This window comes from Artemia sp. Qi Xiang Cuo, chromosome 17, assembly GCF_049724085.1.
Source record: "Artemia sp. Qi Xiang Cuo chromosome 17, ASM4972408v1, whole genome shotgun sequence".
NCBI classification, from domain to species: Eukaryota; Metazoa; Arthropoda; class Branchiopoda; order Anostraca; family Artemiidae; genus Artemia; species Artemia sp. Qi Xiang Cuo.
The window spans coordinates 3,663,360-3,679,310 of NC_142810.1; the positions used below are offsets into that span (position 1 = coordinate 3,663,360).

The window sequence follows — 15,951 nt, forward strand, 5'->3', positions numbered from 1 at the left end:
AACAAAGAGAAAAATATATAAAAAAAAAAAAAAAAAACGAGACTTTGGCCCTTGGTGTGAAAATGAAAAAAAAGAAACCAAAAAAAAATGTATATTTAGCCTTCATACAAACCATGCGTCTTCAGAACAAAAGACACAAAAAAATAACAAGATAAAAAAAAACAAGATAAAACTAAAAACCAATAAAACCACTCACCAAAAAAAACAAAAAAAAACAAAACAAAAATGTACAATCGGCGCAAAACGATCCCCGCAGGGAAAAGATGCTAATATTTAGTTACTTCATTGGGGACACCAAAGTAACTTAGAAAAAATAAAAAAAACTGTAAATTATTCCGTTGAGAAATAATCCTTTTGTTAGCTATTACTGAAGCAAATAGTTTTGGTCTAGCAGTTAAAATAGTCCCCTGGTGATTATTTAAAATCTATCCTCCCTTATTGACTGTTGATTCACTCTTTAGAAGGTTATCATAAATTCTGTCAATATTTAAATTACCTGTATCCCTATTTATGGAAAGGTTAGCAAACATATGTTTTTTAATTTCTATGGCTTCCCTGGCCCATTGGGTGTACCCCTTATCATTAGAAATAGCCAAGGCTTCATCAAATTTTACAAAATGATCTGGTTGAAGCCAAATATGCTCTGCTAAAGCTGAAACGAAAGTTCCTGTAGGCTTGCTTAATTGTAGGGTTTTTTTCTATTGAGTTTCGGTGTTCAATAAACCTTTCAACAAATTGTTGGTGAGTCCTACCAATATAGAACTTCCCACAAGAACACGGAATTTTATACACCCCACTTACTAAATTTCCCTGAGTTAAATCCTTACCAGAACTAAAAAAACTACCCATTGGCCTCAGCGATTGGAAACATGTATCAATACCAAATTTACGTAAAACCCGTGAAAGTTTCTCACCCAAACCAGGTACATATTATAATGAAATGAAGCTTTTTGATACAACTAAATCTAAAAACTGAGAAACCTCAATAACCATACTATTATGTTTAACCCGTCTATTTTGAATTATTTTATCAATGAACTTAATTGGATAACTATTACAAAACAAAATATCACTCAAGTAGAACAATTCTGAATATAGAAATTCCTGGGAACAAATTCTAAAGGCTCTATCCACTAGTGAAATTACAACCCCCCTTTTCACAGATATAGGCTGGCAAGAATGAAAATTTAAATACATATCATTGGGCGTTGGTTTTCTGTAAATCGAGAAAAGTAAATGGGGATCCCTTTTAATTAATAAAATATCAAGAAAAGGTAATTTATTATTATCATTAAACTCAACTATGAATTTGATATTATTATCAAAACTATTTAAATACTTACAAAATAGGTCTAAGGAGTCCAATCCATGTTTCCAAACGCACACCACATCATCCATGAACCTACCCCAGAAGCAAGGGGAGATTCTAAAACTATTTATAGCGGAGGTTTAAATGGCATATATGAATAGATTTGCAAATAAAGGAGAAAGAGAATCCCCCATAGGTAACCCAAAAATTTGCCTATAAAACTCGCCTCTAAAACCAAAATAAAAAGAAAATTAATTTACCAGAATAATTAGTCTCATAATGACATCAATATCCAGACTAGCTAACGTCACATCTTGTATTAAATCTCAGTGTTTTTATAAATTACTTTTTAAAATATCCTCACACCTTTTTAAATCACAATTTGAATACATGGACACAACATCAAAACTGCAAAGAATTGAACTCTCCTCCAGCTTGAAATTTCGAAATTAATTAGTAAGATCAGTCGAATTTTTTAAATATGTTTTTTTTGTTCCCAAAAGTGGACGCAAAGCTACCGACAACCCTTTTCCTAATTTTGAAACAGGTGCCAGAAAAGTTGACACAATGGGACGGAGGGGGGGATCCAGTCTTATGAATCTTAGGTAGACCATAGATCTTGGGTGCCGAACAACCCCTAGGATAATATTTGTTATAAAACTGTGGGGTAATGTGAAAATTATTTTTCATTGACTCTAATTCCTTTCTTGTTTATTTTACATATTTATCTGTAGGATCAAAATCAAGTTTTTTGTATGTAATAGTGTCCGAAATAATGGAATTCATTTGATTTATCTAGTCTTCAGTGTTCATAATAATGATTGTATTTCGTTTATCGGCTCTGGTGATAGTAAGGAATTTATCCTTTTTCAAATCAGAAAGGATTTTAATGTCATTTTTTTGTGAAATATCCTTAACAATTAAGTTCATATTAAAGGTGTTCAGTTTTCTTACAATCTCAGCTCTGAGTTTTTGAGCAGTATCCACCCTATCTATGGAAGCCATAACTCCTGACGCCACCTTTGAAACTATTTGCGAAAAGTATACTTGTGTTGGAAAACATAACTTAGAACCCTTCGACAAAACAGCTTCCTGTAGAATATTAAGCGGCTTCGAAGAAAAATTTTTAACTGCTGGACCCAGACAATGACGATAATAAAAAACAACTGAATCTTGAAAATTCTCAAACAAAAGTTTATTAAATTTGTCAATCAGACGAACCTTGGACAAAGGAAAATCATGGCGATAAGATCTAATGGCAACTTCATTAAGTTTTATAAAAAGTTCATACGTAAGTTTATTTATTAAAAAGTTTTAATCATAATCTAAGACATTAGAAATTTTAAAACGTCTCTGTTTTTGTTCATAAATTACGAGATTTAAATCTATTAGGCTTAATTTATTTTTTAATTTTGTTTCATTTTCAGTTCCAAAATGGGTACATATTTTAAAAGATTTCGGAATCACTGATTCATTCTTGCTATTTTTTAAGAAAATTTGTTGATTTAATAGATTTGCATGTTTTTTAATTAAAAACAAATAATAATTGACGGAAGCGGCTAATTGTTGCCCGCACAATTGACGAATGAGAAAGGTCTTAAGCCGAACTGGCCAGCCATGAAAAAAAACAACAAAAAGAAAAATCTCTAAAAAAAAACCAAACAAACGAGACTGTGGCCAGTGGAGGGAAAAGAAAACAACAGAAACAAAACAACGCGGATAGTTCGCCTGTATACAAACAAGGCGTATTCAGCACAAAAGACACACAAGAAGAACAACATAAAAAAAAAAAAAAACAAGATAAAACTAAAAACCAATAAAACCACCACCAAAAAAAAACAACAACAAAAAAAAAAAATGTACAATATGTGCAAAATGATCCACGTAGGGAAAAGATGCTAATATATAGTTACTTCAGTGAGGACACCAGAGTAACTGAGGAAAAATAAAAAAACTGTAAATTACTTTAATTATTCAGTTGCCAAATAATCCTTTTGTTAGCTATTACTGAAGCAATTCGTTTTGGTCTAGCAGGTAAAATAGTCCCCTGGTGATTATTTAAAATCTTTACTCCCTTATTGACTTTTGATTCACTCTTTAGAAGGTTATCATAAATTGGGTCAATATTTAAATTACCCGTGTCCCTATTTATGGAAAAGTTAGCAAACATATGTTTTTTAATTTCTATGGCTTCCCTGGCCCATTGGGTGTACCCCTTATCATTAGAAATAGCCAAGGCTTCATCAAATTTTACAAAATAATCTGGTTAAAGCCAAATATGCTCTGCTAAAGCTGAAACGAAAGTTTCTGGAGGCTTGCTTAATTGTAGGGTTTTTTCTATTGAGTTTCGGTGTTGAATAAAACTTTCAACAAATTGTTGGTGAGTCCTACCAATATAGAACTTCCCACAAGAACACGGAATTTTATATACCCCACTTACTAAATTTCTCCAAGTTAAATCCTTACCAGAACTAAAAAAACTACCCCTTGTCCACAGCGATTTGAAACATGCATCAATACCAAATGTATACAAAAACTGTGAAAGTGTCTCCCCCAACCAAGGAAATCATTGCCATGAAATGAAGCTTTTTGATGCAATTAAATCTAAAAACTTAGAAATACCCATAGCCACACTTTCATGTTTAAATCATCCATTTCCTATTTTTTCCTCAATAACATTAAATTTATAACTATTACAAACAAAATATCCCTCAAGTATAACAATTCTGAATCCAGAAAGTCATGGGAACAAATTCTATAGGCTCTATCCACTAGTGAAATTACAATCCCCTTTTTCACCGACATAGGGTGGCAAGAATGAAAATTTAAATACCTATCATTGTGCGTTGGTTTTCTGTAAATCGAGAAAAGTAAATGGAGATCCCTTTTAATTAATAAAACATCCAGAAAAGGTAATTTATTATTATCCTCAAATTCAACTGTCAATTTAATATTATTATCAAAACTATTTAAATACTTACAAAATAGGTCTAAGGAGTCGAATCCATGTTTCCAAACGCACACCACATCATCCATGAACCTACCCCAGAAGCAATGGGAGATTCTAAAACTGTTTATAGCGGAGGTTTCAATGGCATATATTAATAGATTTGCCAATAAAGGAGAAAGAGAAACCCCCATTGGTAACCCAAAAATTTGCCTATAAAACTCCCCTCGAAAACCAAAATAAAAAGAAAATTCATTTACCAGAATAATTAGTATCATAGTTACATCAATATCAAAACTGGCTAACGTCGCATCCTTTATTAAATAAAATTTATTTTCTAATTTACTTTTTAAAATATCCTCTCAACTTTTTAAATCACAATTTGAATACATGGACACAACATCAAAACTGCAAAGAATTGAGATTTTCTCCAGCGTGAAATTTCACAATTACTTAGTAAGATCAGTCGAATTTTTTAAATATGATTTTTTTGTTTCCAAAAGTGGACGCAAAGCTACCGACAACCAATTTTCCTAATTTTGAAAAAGGTGACAGAAAAGTTGACACAATGGGGCGGAGGGGGGATCCAGTCTTATGAATCTTAGGTAGACCATAGATCTTGGGTGCCGAACAACCCCTAGGATAGTATTTGTTATAAAACTGTGGGATAATGTGAAAATTTCACTAGTGGATAGAGCCTTTAGAATTTGTTCCCAGGAATTTCTGGATTCGGAATTGTTATACTTGAGGGATATTTTGTTTTGTAATAGTCATCCAATTAAGTTCATTGATAAAATAATTGAAAATAGACGGGTTAAACATAAAAGTAGGGTTATTGAGCTTTCTCAGTCTTTAGATTTAGTTGTATCAAAAAGCTTCATTTCATTACCATATGTACCTGGTTTGAGTGAGAAACTTTCACGGGATTTACGTAAATTTGGTATTGATACATGTTTCCAATTGCTGAGGCCAATGGGTAGTTTTTTTAGTTCTGGTAAGGATTTAACTCGGGGAAATCTAGTAAGTGGGGTATATAAAATTCCGTGTTCTTGTGGGAAGTTCTATATTGGTAGGACTCACCAACAATTTATTGAAAGGTTTATTGAACACCGAAACTCAATAGAAAAAACCCTACAATTAAGCAAGCCTCCAGAAACTTTCGTTTCAGCTTTAGCAGAGCATATTTGGCTTCAGCCAGATCATTTTTTAAAATTTGATGAAGCATTGGCTATTTCTAATGATAAGTTGTACACCCAATGGTTGAGTGAAGCCATATGAATTAAAAAAAACATATGCTTGCTAACCTTTCCATAAATAGGGACACGGGTCATTTAAGTATTGATCTAATTTTTGATAACCTTCGAAAGAGTGAATCAACAGTCAATAAGGGAGGATAGATTTTAAATAATCACCAGGGGACTATTTTACCTGCTAGACCAAAACTATTTGCTTCAGTAATAGCTAACAAAAGGATTATTTCGCAACTGAATAATAAAAGTAATGTACAGTTTTTTTTATTTTTTCTCAGTTACTCTGGTGTCCTCACTGAAGTAACTCTATATTAGCATCTTTTTCCTACGTGGATCAGTTTGCGCCGATTGTACATTTTTGTGTTGTTGTTGTTTTTTTTTGGTGGTGGTTTTATTGGTTTTTAGTTTTATATTGTTTTTTTTTTTTTATCTTGTGTGTCTTTTGTGCTGAAAAAGCCTTGTTTTTATACAGTCACCACATCTGCGTTGTTTTGTGTTTGTTGTATTCTTTTATCTCCACTGGCCACAGTCTCGGTTATTTGATTTTTTTAGAGATTTTTATCTTTTTTGGTTTTTAGAAACTCAAAACGAACAGAAATTACAATAGAATGTCGAGTCAAACTCAAAACGAGCAAAAATTAACATGAGTAGGGCTGATAACCCTTATGCCTTCTTAAGACCAGAACACAATTTGCCCTTTACTGAAAACAAAATACGTTTGAAATGTTTTCACCTTTTTTACATACATTTATGAAAAATTTATCAAAACCTTAACAAAGAAATGTCAGTATATGTCAATTTAACTGACAATCCACGGTCATTTTTTTTTTTATGTAAAGCGCAAATTGTGTTCTTGTCTTGAGAATGCATAGGGATTATAAAGAGGCATTGAAAAGCGGATGAAGATTTTCTAGATATTTTCCAGAGAAATTGTTTACGGATTGTTCTGGGTACCCGAGTGACTGCTCGTATTTTGTATTTAACAGTAGGATGTTAAATACGCTGTAAAACCGTATTTAACAGTAAGGTGTACGAAAAGTGTTGTCCAATCCCGTTTTCTAGGGCTATAGTGAGAGAAAGGTTGAGATGACTGGAACATGTTCTGTGGATGAAGGATGATCGATTGCCAAAGATTGTCCTTTTCGACCAACCTCTAAGGGTTAAAGGGAGAGCAGGTCGTCCGCGGTTGGGGTGGGAGGATGTCATAAAGAAAGATTTAAAGGAAACCGAAACTTCCTGGAAGGGTGTAAATAGGGAGGGTTTGAATAGATTGGGACGGAAGAGGAGTGCGCGTTGCTGTCTTCGTAGCTGTTTTGGCTGTTTGGCTTGGTGCTGCGATGAGTTGTTAGTAGTAGTAGTAGCATTGAATATTACAAATATTTTAATAAAAAATAATAAATTATTGAAAATATCAGTGCTGGCCCGGAAGCATTACGGTTTCTGCTAATTTTTCATGTGAAGATGTTCTGGCGGAATTATCCAGAGGCTATTTTTCCCATGTTTTGATTTCTGGGATATGAATTCGACAGACGGGGGCATTTCTAGAGTGATCGAGAAATCGATTAGAAATTAAAGTCTTATTCAAATGAAAGAACGCTAAGAAGAATTTTTCAGACTGATTCGTCTGTAAGCATTTTACAGTGAGAGGGAGTCTCAGCGAGGATGGAACTGTCGGGAGAGAATTTGACGGGGGACAGTTTGACTTATGTAATTTCAGCAAAATACTTTTTCGTGAGTGAGAAGGTTGCCCCCTCAATATATGAGGGGTTGCCCTCTCCTTAACACCTTGCTCTTTACGATAGAGTTTGACTGTTTGTACCAATCTTTTAATTGCGTTTACTAAAACACGGTGGCTCTTTAATTAGAATATTAAGCTTTTTTAAAAGTGCTAACTGCTTGGGTGTAAAGAACAAGGTAATGAAGAGGGGACAATCCTTCATATACGGAAAAAATCTTCCAAAAATAATATGAAGATTTTGTTTTAATGTTTTATGTACTATGAGCCAAATTTGAACATGCATTAGTTGAAAAAAGTTCAGAAATTAGATAAAAACAAAACACGTTTTTTAACTGAAAGTCAGGAGCGACATTAAAACTTAAAACGAATAGAAATTATTCAGTACATGAAAGGGGCTGTCCATTCCTCAGCACCCCGTTCTTTACGCTAAAATTTTTATTAGTTTAAAAAGTAGAGTTGTGAAAAAGAATCAAACTTTAGTGTAAAGAGAAAGGCGTTGAGAAGAGAACAACACCTTTCATATACGGAAGAATTTCTGTTCGTTTAAGTTTTATTGTCGATCCTTACTTTTTGCTGAAAATAGCCAGTAGTTTATTTTTCTTTATATTGAGGCTGAGCCCGTGTATTTTCAAATCTAAATTTTTCTGGTAAGCATTTATGTCATCGAACCTTGTTTTTATATTATTCAATGTTTATAAAAAATTGTGAAAAACGCTCTTTAATTACAATTTTTGTTGCTGAACTTTGGCATAAAGTTCAGAACTAAAGTCTTTATATTTACATAAAGTATAAAATATACTGTTTATATTTCTTTCTGAATTAAGATATAAATCTATTAATTGTTTTCCTGATTTAACACGACGTATTAAGCTTTTAAAACAAGCAGAAAATGGAATTTCAGAATTTTTATTTAAGAACATTAATTTATTAAAAATGCTCTACTCGGACAAATTACAATTTGTTTTGCAATATGAAACTAGAGATGTATAACAAGTCTTACTTGGCTATAATAATAGAGACGAAAGTCAGTTTTTGTGTTTGATATGAAATTCTATTGAGATCCAGGGGGTATAAATCCGCCTAGAAGTAGAAAAATACTTCTTTTGGTGCATTCGAAAATCGGATTTTTCTAGTACTTTTTATTGACAAAAGTTGAAAGTAGGCAAAAAATGAAAGAGTCGAGGCCACTCCTGTGTGATATGGAGATATATCATTTTGAATTTCGACTGACGATATGCTGTGTGTTGTACTTTCCCCAACACAATTGCTCTTGCGCTCAAGTATTTAGTGAGTACCGGAAAGCTCTACTATGACTACCTCTAACGGCAATTACCAACTGTTTCGTGTAATGTGCTTACAGATTCCCTTAATACTAAGATAATCCTTAATCCTTTAGTTCTCTAAATTAATTTATGGATAAGTTCTCAATATTAAAAAAATGTTTGAAATAAACTTGAAAACAAGTGACAAAAAAAGTGGCATTTTGATAAGTAATATTAAATTAAAGTCACAAATATATTCATTCGGATTTTTTTTTTTCTTTTGTTCCAACTTGATTTTTGTTCAAACTTGATTTTTATTATACCAGACACTAGATGGTGTTGATAGTTTTTTTTTGTCAAAACTGTTGCCAGTTCCCAATTGTATAAGTTAACCCTGCACTTTGGGCATATCCCACAAAAGACTTACCGTCAATGTTTTTTTTTTTTTTTTCGTAATTTATCCGCTGTTGTCTAGCTCAAAACATTAGGAAACAAAAACTCTTGGAACAAACAATGTCTTATAGCTCTTGTTCATTTGAACTAAAGTTTGATTAATTGCAAATTCAAATTTTCCTATTTTCTTTTTTTTAAAAGAGGAACGCTTTTTAAATTATACCAAAAATTTGTGAAAAGAGAGGTAATAAATGAAATTTATTGAAATAATGTTTAGATAATCACTCTTCAGTTTTGTTTGAGGGTTTCGTTTTGCAACCGTTTAAAAATTTTGTTATCTGTTTTTGTTGCTTTCTTGGGTCTTGGGGGCTCATTGTTTAATTGGTTCAGTAATTTGTCGAGACTGTATTTTCATATATTTTAAGGGTTTCTTTTCCTTGTTATTTTTGCTTTTTATTGCAGGTGTTGCAGGTCCTTATAGAAGTGCTGCCAAAACCCTAATGAAAACTTTAAATTCTTCTCTATCAGCAGAACATCAAAATCTCCCTGAGGCTGTTTTACCTAGGATTTCCACGTTACTTCTAGAATTTGACTCCCAGGAAGTTGATAAAGATGGCCAAGGTATAATTAAACAAAAATTGTTGTTGAATCAATTTTTAATGATAAAAAAAGCATTTGTTCCAAGGATCTTTTTTTGTTAAGATAAAGCAAAAACTTTACATATAGATTCAAATGGCGTAACTGAAAGTTTTTAATTTGATCAAAATTGATACTAGCGTTAAACACGAAACGACTGTAAGATTTAATGTTGTACACCCTATTTCATGTAGGCTCAAAGTTTTACAATGTTGACAAAGTGCCAATTAATTTGTCACTCTAGTTTTGAGTGAGTATGAATCTGTTTCTAATCATAAACATTAACTACTTGATATGAAAATCTGTGAATAAAACTCCAAATTTCTGAAACCCGGTTCGTAACAATCAAATTTATCACTCTTCAATTTGTTCCTGCATCTTGTTATATATAATTTTCTAAATTTGTAGACTGATATTTGTATGCTCTGTTGGTTTCATTCTGTCTGGATAAACTATTCAAACAATGTTATTATAGATTGATTTTCTATATGTTAATTCATTTTATTTTGTAGAAGCTAAAGCTGCTTCATCAATTGATACTGAAACGATGAGAGAAACTACTTGTTATATTCTGTCATCTGGGCATCAAAATCGACCTCTGGGTATTTCATTGAATACAGCATCTGAATCAAACTCACAGGAACTGGATAGAAATGATGAAGGTATATTTGAAATTATTAGTGGTACTTTAAAATTCAGGTTGATTAAGGATAATTTTGTGGAAAGTTTTTTCCTGCCTAAAAAACATTCTTCACGTTTTTAGAACTTAAATAGTATTGCCAAAACTGTATAGTAAGGCTTAGTTTACAATTGACTCGTAGGCAAGTGCATCATAGGAGTTGAAAATGCAAAGTATACTGAAACAGTGGAAGACTAAAAGTGGGTATTAAGACTCAACTTTAATCTAAAAACTTTCTTTTAAGTAATTATAAAGTTACAATAGCGAAGTAGAGGTGATTTTTTTTCTTTGCTGATTTATTTGTAATTTTTTCTGCAAAATACCTCCCGAATATGACTAACATGATGCAGCTTAAGAAATTTTCTTAAAAACAAACTAAAAAAAACAAGTAAAGAATTAAACTTAAAAGTATATTAATTATTGCATTAAAATAGTGACTGGCTTGTTAGGCACTTGTTTTTTTTAAGCAGGGACTTTCTTTTTCTTCGGAACTTATACAGCCATGCTGTATAAATAAATTTTAAGTTCAATTCTATTCTATAAATACATAAATAATGTAAAACTATTAGCAACCGATATAGAGAAAGATAGACGTACAACATGGAGAAAGCTAGACGAGAAAATTATTTATTGAAACCTTTCTATTTATCACATTTGCGAGTTTCTTATAACTTCTCCTCCCCTTCTCTCCCCACTTACGCCTGGATATACCCAGAGAGTGAACATTTGATCGTTCAGTTTAATATTAGCTTTTTACTTAAATCTTGCAAAATAATATATGACATCATTGTATTTTTCTTACGTAAATGACGTCATTGTAATTTTTACTACGTGATGTCATTTGCATAAAACCTAAATTAAGGCTCTTGACAAATTTCCCTTGTTAAAAAATATACAAATATTTTTTGCAATTACCAGTTTTTTGCTCTTTACGCAATTAAATATATATATATATATATATATATATATATATATATATATATATATATATATATATTTTTTTTTTTTTTTTATATATATATATATATATATATATATATATATATATATATATATATATATATATATATATATATATATATATATATATATATATATATATATATATATATATATATATATATATATATATATATATATATATATATATATATATATATATATATATGATCCACACTACATGTTTTAGTAGAGCCAGTGCCTATTTTGGCTCTAGTGCCTGTTTTAGTAGAGCCAGTGCCTAATTACAGAAGTAGAGCTAGTGCCTATTTTCTACTTTTCTGGTGCCTATTTTGCCTTCAATTTCTACTATCTGGTAAAATATCTATTTAAATGGGTAATTTCGACACAAAAAGAATTCTTCCGAGTTTAAAATGCAAGATTATCTGGATTTTAAAGTATCCAAACTTTAAAAAAAAAAACAAGGTCCTGTGGGGCATGGTTCTTACCTTAGCGCACAAAAAAAATGAAAAGTATTAGTTTGTAAATAAATTAGGTTCAAAAACGTCAAAAAGCTTTATCTTCAAATGGTTTGACAACTAAGAAAAAATTGTAGTCTTACCGACATAAATCGTTAATAGCCAATTACATTGTGAAATTAGTACATATACGAGCCATATTATTATTTTTGAGGGGGGCTCTCGAAAATTTGCCTGTAATATTTTTCATTTTTTTAAAATCTTATTGTTTGAAAAATACACCCAGGGTAATAAATTTACAAAAAAAATGTAAAACCAATTTGTTTATCAAAAATAAGTGCCCATGCTGCATGAATATGGGACCCCCCCCCCCTCCTTGCTCATGCCTTCTAGAGACCAGAATATAATTTATGCTTTCTTGAAAACAATCCTTATTTCGAGGTAGGTGTTTTTATTTCTCGCAATATAAAAAAAAATCGCCATCATAACCAATATTACTGAAAATATATCGGAATATGGATTCACCATATATGTATGTGCTGACAGTCATTCCTGAAAGTCTAAATAATTTTTTTGAAAATCTTCATCATGCCCTGAAAATTTTGACTAATTTTTCTATTCTGTTTCTAACGTATTGTTGATACACCCTTTTGAAACACTCTCTGCAAACTGTGCATTTTGATTGAGTTAAGATTCCCTCTTGATATTACCTAAAATTTTCATCTTATTTTACTTAGCTTTAGTAGCAGTCCCAATAGAAATAGCAGTTTTTATAATAGCGTGTGCATGTTGCATTTGAGTATTGATAACCCATCTCATCCTTCCCTGAAATCTAAACTTAATACCTTAAGCCACTTCTCAGTTAAGCCCTTTTGACAATCTGCATGAACATATATTCCCTGAAAGTCTTACTTGACTGCCATTGACTTTTTTGGGCACCAAAGGTTAAAATTGCCCCCGTCCTGATAAAAAAAAATACTATGTGTAAACGATGGGTGAACTGCATAGGTAACAATCCTTGCCTCGATGGCTGTGGTTGGAAATTTCAAATTATTTGAATAAAACAGTATTTTGAAAAAAAAACTATATTTAAATATCAATATTCTCAGTGTGGTACAAGTGAAGTTTTTGAAGTGATCGGATGATTTATATGTAGAACCAAAGATACTGCTTTTTATTTCTAAAATAAGTAAGAACTGGACAGCCATTGTTACAAAAAGCATCTGAACCGTCTTCTGTTGAATTTCTTTCATCTGAAATAAGTCTTAGTGTTTGTAGAATAACACGTTAATACAAGCGGGTATTTGCTTATATTAGTCTTGCTTCGCTTGCATATTTAATAGCGACTCAATCTTCTGTTCTTCAAGTTATTGTTGGGTTCTAAGAAAAATTTCATTTTATCTTTGAATCATCTTTTTAATATCCAATCGCATTCGAATGGCTCACCAAATTGATAGACTATTTGAGTCTTTCATCAGTTTGAGACTATCACAAGTCCTTAAATACTTCAACAAAATTCATACAAAGATCAACAGACTCAGGATTTTTCTCTGTAGAAAATTTCATTTTTTGCAGAGGAGGGAAGCCGATTTTTGGGCCTTACATGAACAAACGATCAAACATTAAACAAACAAAAGACAGGTTCTTTCAACTGAAAAGTAGGAGCAGTACTAAAACTTAGAAGAACAGGAGATATTCTGTATATGAGACGGGCTGCTCCCTCCTCAATACTTCGCTTTTCATCATAAAGTTTGACGTTTTTTTCCCAGTTGCTTAAGACAGTCTCATGAAATATGAAGGTCGGGCCGGTTGATTAGAATTAAAAGATTTTTTTAAATAACTTAAAAATTAAATGTGAAGATCAATGGATTGTATTTAGGGCAGCCCTCGTAATATGTTTTACTAATTATTTTAGTATTAATTTTTAATGTTGCTCATTACTTTGGGTTGAAGAAAGTTTTTATTTATTTAGTTCAATGAAGGGTGGACGTATTCCTAAAAAACTATTTACGCTTGAAAAATGATTAATGATCTTAAAAAATGATTTAAACAATCTCTCATATAAGAGATTGCTTATTATTAGCTGAATGAAGTTCATAAATGTGTACTAGTAGTGGAAAAAGTATAAAAAAAAGTTGGTAGCTTGCAAGAACAGTGTTGATGTGTTATGTTGTTAAATCTTGTGAATTTGTTGTTAGTTTTTCTGTTGAATAAATACATTCAATGTTACCCCCAACATGGTTAAACACAACTTTTCATGTATTGGAGGTTTATATGCGGGGGTCACCACTTTTAAAGGCAAAAATGGCGCAAAGAGTTGCTATGCCACTTACTGGAGGGGGAGATCCCTCGTCGGCCCAAAAAATTGGGATTTCCGCGGTTACTCCAACGGTTCCGTATTTACTAGCGTCATCGGATGGTCCAGGGCCACTTTATTAAGCCAAGGGTTACCGATAAGATTTCTAACTATCTCTTTAGACTCGACCTAGGCTGGAAAGTTAAAAGAAAACATAGTATAACAAAAAGTCTTACTGCATTCAAGTCACGCTATACAAGAACTGAACTTAAAAAGGGAATTCTTTCTTACAGCCCGCTCCGCTAGCCGCGTGTCTGCGACGGGGTACGGGGTGGTGATGAGTTTTTCCAGCCAATCCTAGGACTTACTAACTTACTGGTCAACCTCCCTAACTGCGCCATTTCTTACCTCGTGGTCTATTAAGCAACTTCGCAATTAAGAGGACCCAAAATGGCGTCACAAAATAAAAGGAAAATTAATAATTATTACTCGGGGAAGGAAAATAATTAAAGGGCCAAACGAAAGGAATCTGGGAGTGACATTTATCTGAAAAAACTGGGACCAAGGGTTCCAACACATCCCTCCTAAGATAAATGGTCCGCATCCCCGGTGGATTGGCTGGAAACTTAGACATAAAATAAATAACATTAAACTCAAAATCACTAAACTTGTATCTTCTCTCTTCCACCAGTACCTGTACTTCCACCAGTGTCTGTACTTCCACCGCTTGGCTCAGGATTCGTCGTCATCCCCACGTCTCTATTGTAGAACCACCATGGTCTAGATCGTCTAACATCCGCATTTGGTTTTGAAGATTGAAGTCCCCAAGATTCGTAGAAATTCATTGTGCACAGCACAATCAAAAACAAAAATTTTCTTGCTCTCACGAATTTACATTTGAGAGGAGCAGAGAATCAGTTCCTGGCACTTTCGATGATGCCAGCCTTCGTGAAAAATTGGCTGCACTTGCCTCTTAATTTCCATCTGTGGAAACAACCCCACATCTCAATAAAAAAGTAAATTGCCCCTTGGCATAATTTCAAATAGTCTAAGGCCGAAAATACACAGGCCAGTGAAAACGATAGGAGTCCTGGAAAACGAAGTAAGAATTTGAGCGAATCTTGAATCGCTTTTTTCTGGGTCTTGTCCCCTAAAATAATTGAATGAATAATGCTCGGCGATGAGGGATGAAGATGAAATTGAAGACTGGAAAGACAAGATTTCAGTAAAGGGATCACAACTTGTCCGCCAGTTGTGCATTGAGGAAAAGGGCAGTCTTTCACGTCTTCCCGCAGGGGATCTTCCCCAAGGGATTCCTCCCCCTCATAAAGGAACAAACCCTCTTTTGAGTTGATCAGACCAATTTTAGATTCCTTCCCAAATTTCTTCGATCCAACCCAAAATTCAGTACCTTTCAATCTTTCCGTAACCCCTTGTTGACAACTCAATTCTATGTCAGGATTATATGTAGTTTCTCTCAATATGTCATGGGTCTTCTCCTCCCTCCTAAGTTTTTCCGTCTTATTTTAATTTTGCAATTTTCCTTGTGGGTCTTGGACCTCTTTTTCTCCCCTATTATTTATTTTAGCTAGGCACAGCTCAGATAATTTTTATTTTTCGCCACTGCAGGCTGAATCTCAAAATTTTTTCTCTTTTTCACACTCCTCTTTTCATCTCTACTTTTCTCAATTTTGTCATTCGCGCAAAATAATAAATCATCGTTAAATCTGATTTGGACTCCAGTGTCCACCATCTTTGACTGCATTTCTTCATTGTAGCTCCGTTTAATATCTTTTTTCTCTCTTTTAGTTCTCTTTATTCTTACCGCAGAAACAAATGTTTTGTCATCAAATGGGAACTGAATTCTGACATTTGGTTTTTATATTGTACTAAAATTTCTCGAACTTTCCGAGGAAAAGCGCGTACAATAAAATTCGTCTCATTTTTCTCTGGTGCAATCAGTGTTTCATTTTGGCCTATACTTGTTAGCGTCTCATATTCATTAAAAGTGTTTTCAAGTTTT

The 15,951-nt window shown here is 32.7% G+C and overlaps 1 protein-coding gene across 1 annotated transcript in view; it reads left to right on the forward strand.

The window, feature by feature from the left end:
* The window catches only part of LOC148941808 (uncharacterized), a 97,776-nt gene that overhangs the window by 51,254 nt on the left and 30,571 nt on the right, over positions 1 to 15,951 (forward strand). The window contains exon 4 of the mRNA XM_089103632.1: positions 10,048 to 10,234. Within this exon, the coding sequence (XP_088959758.1) occupies positions 10,048 to 10,234 (187 nt within the window). The remainder of the gene's footprint in view (positions 1 to 10,047; positions 10,235 to 15,951) is intronic.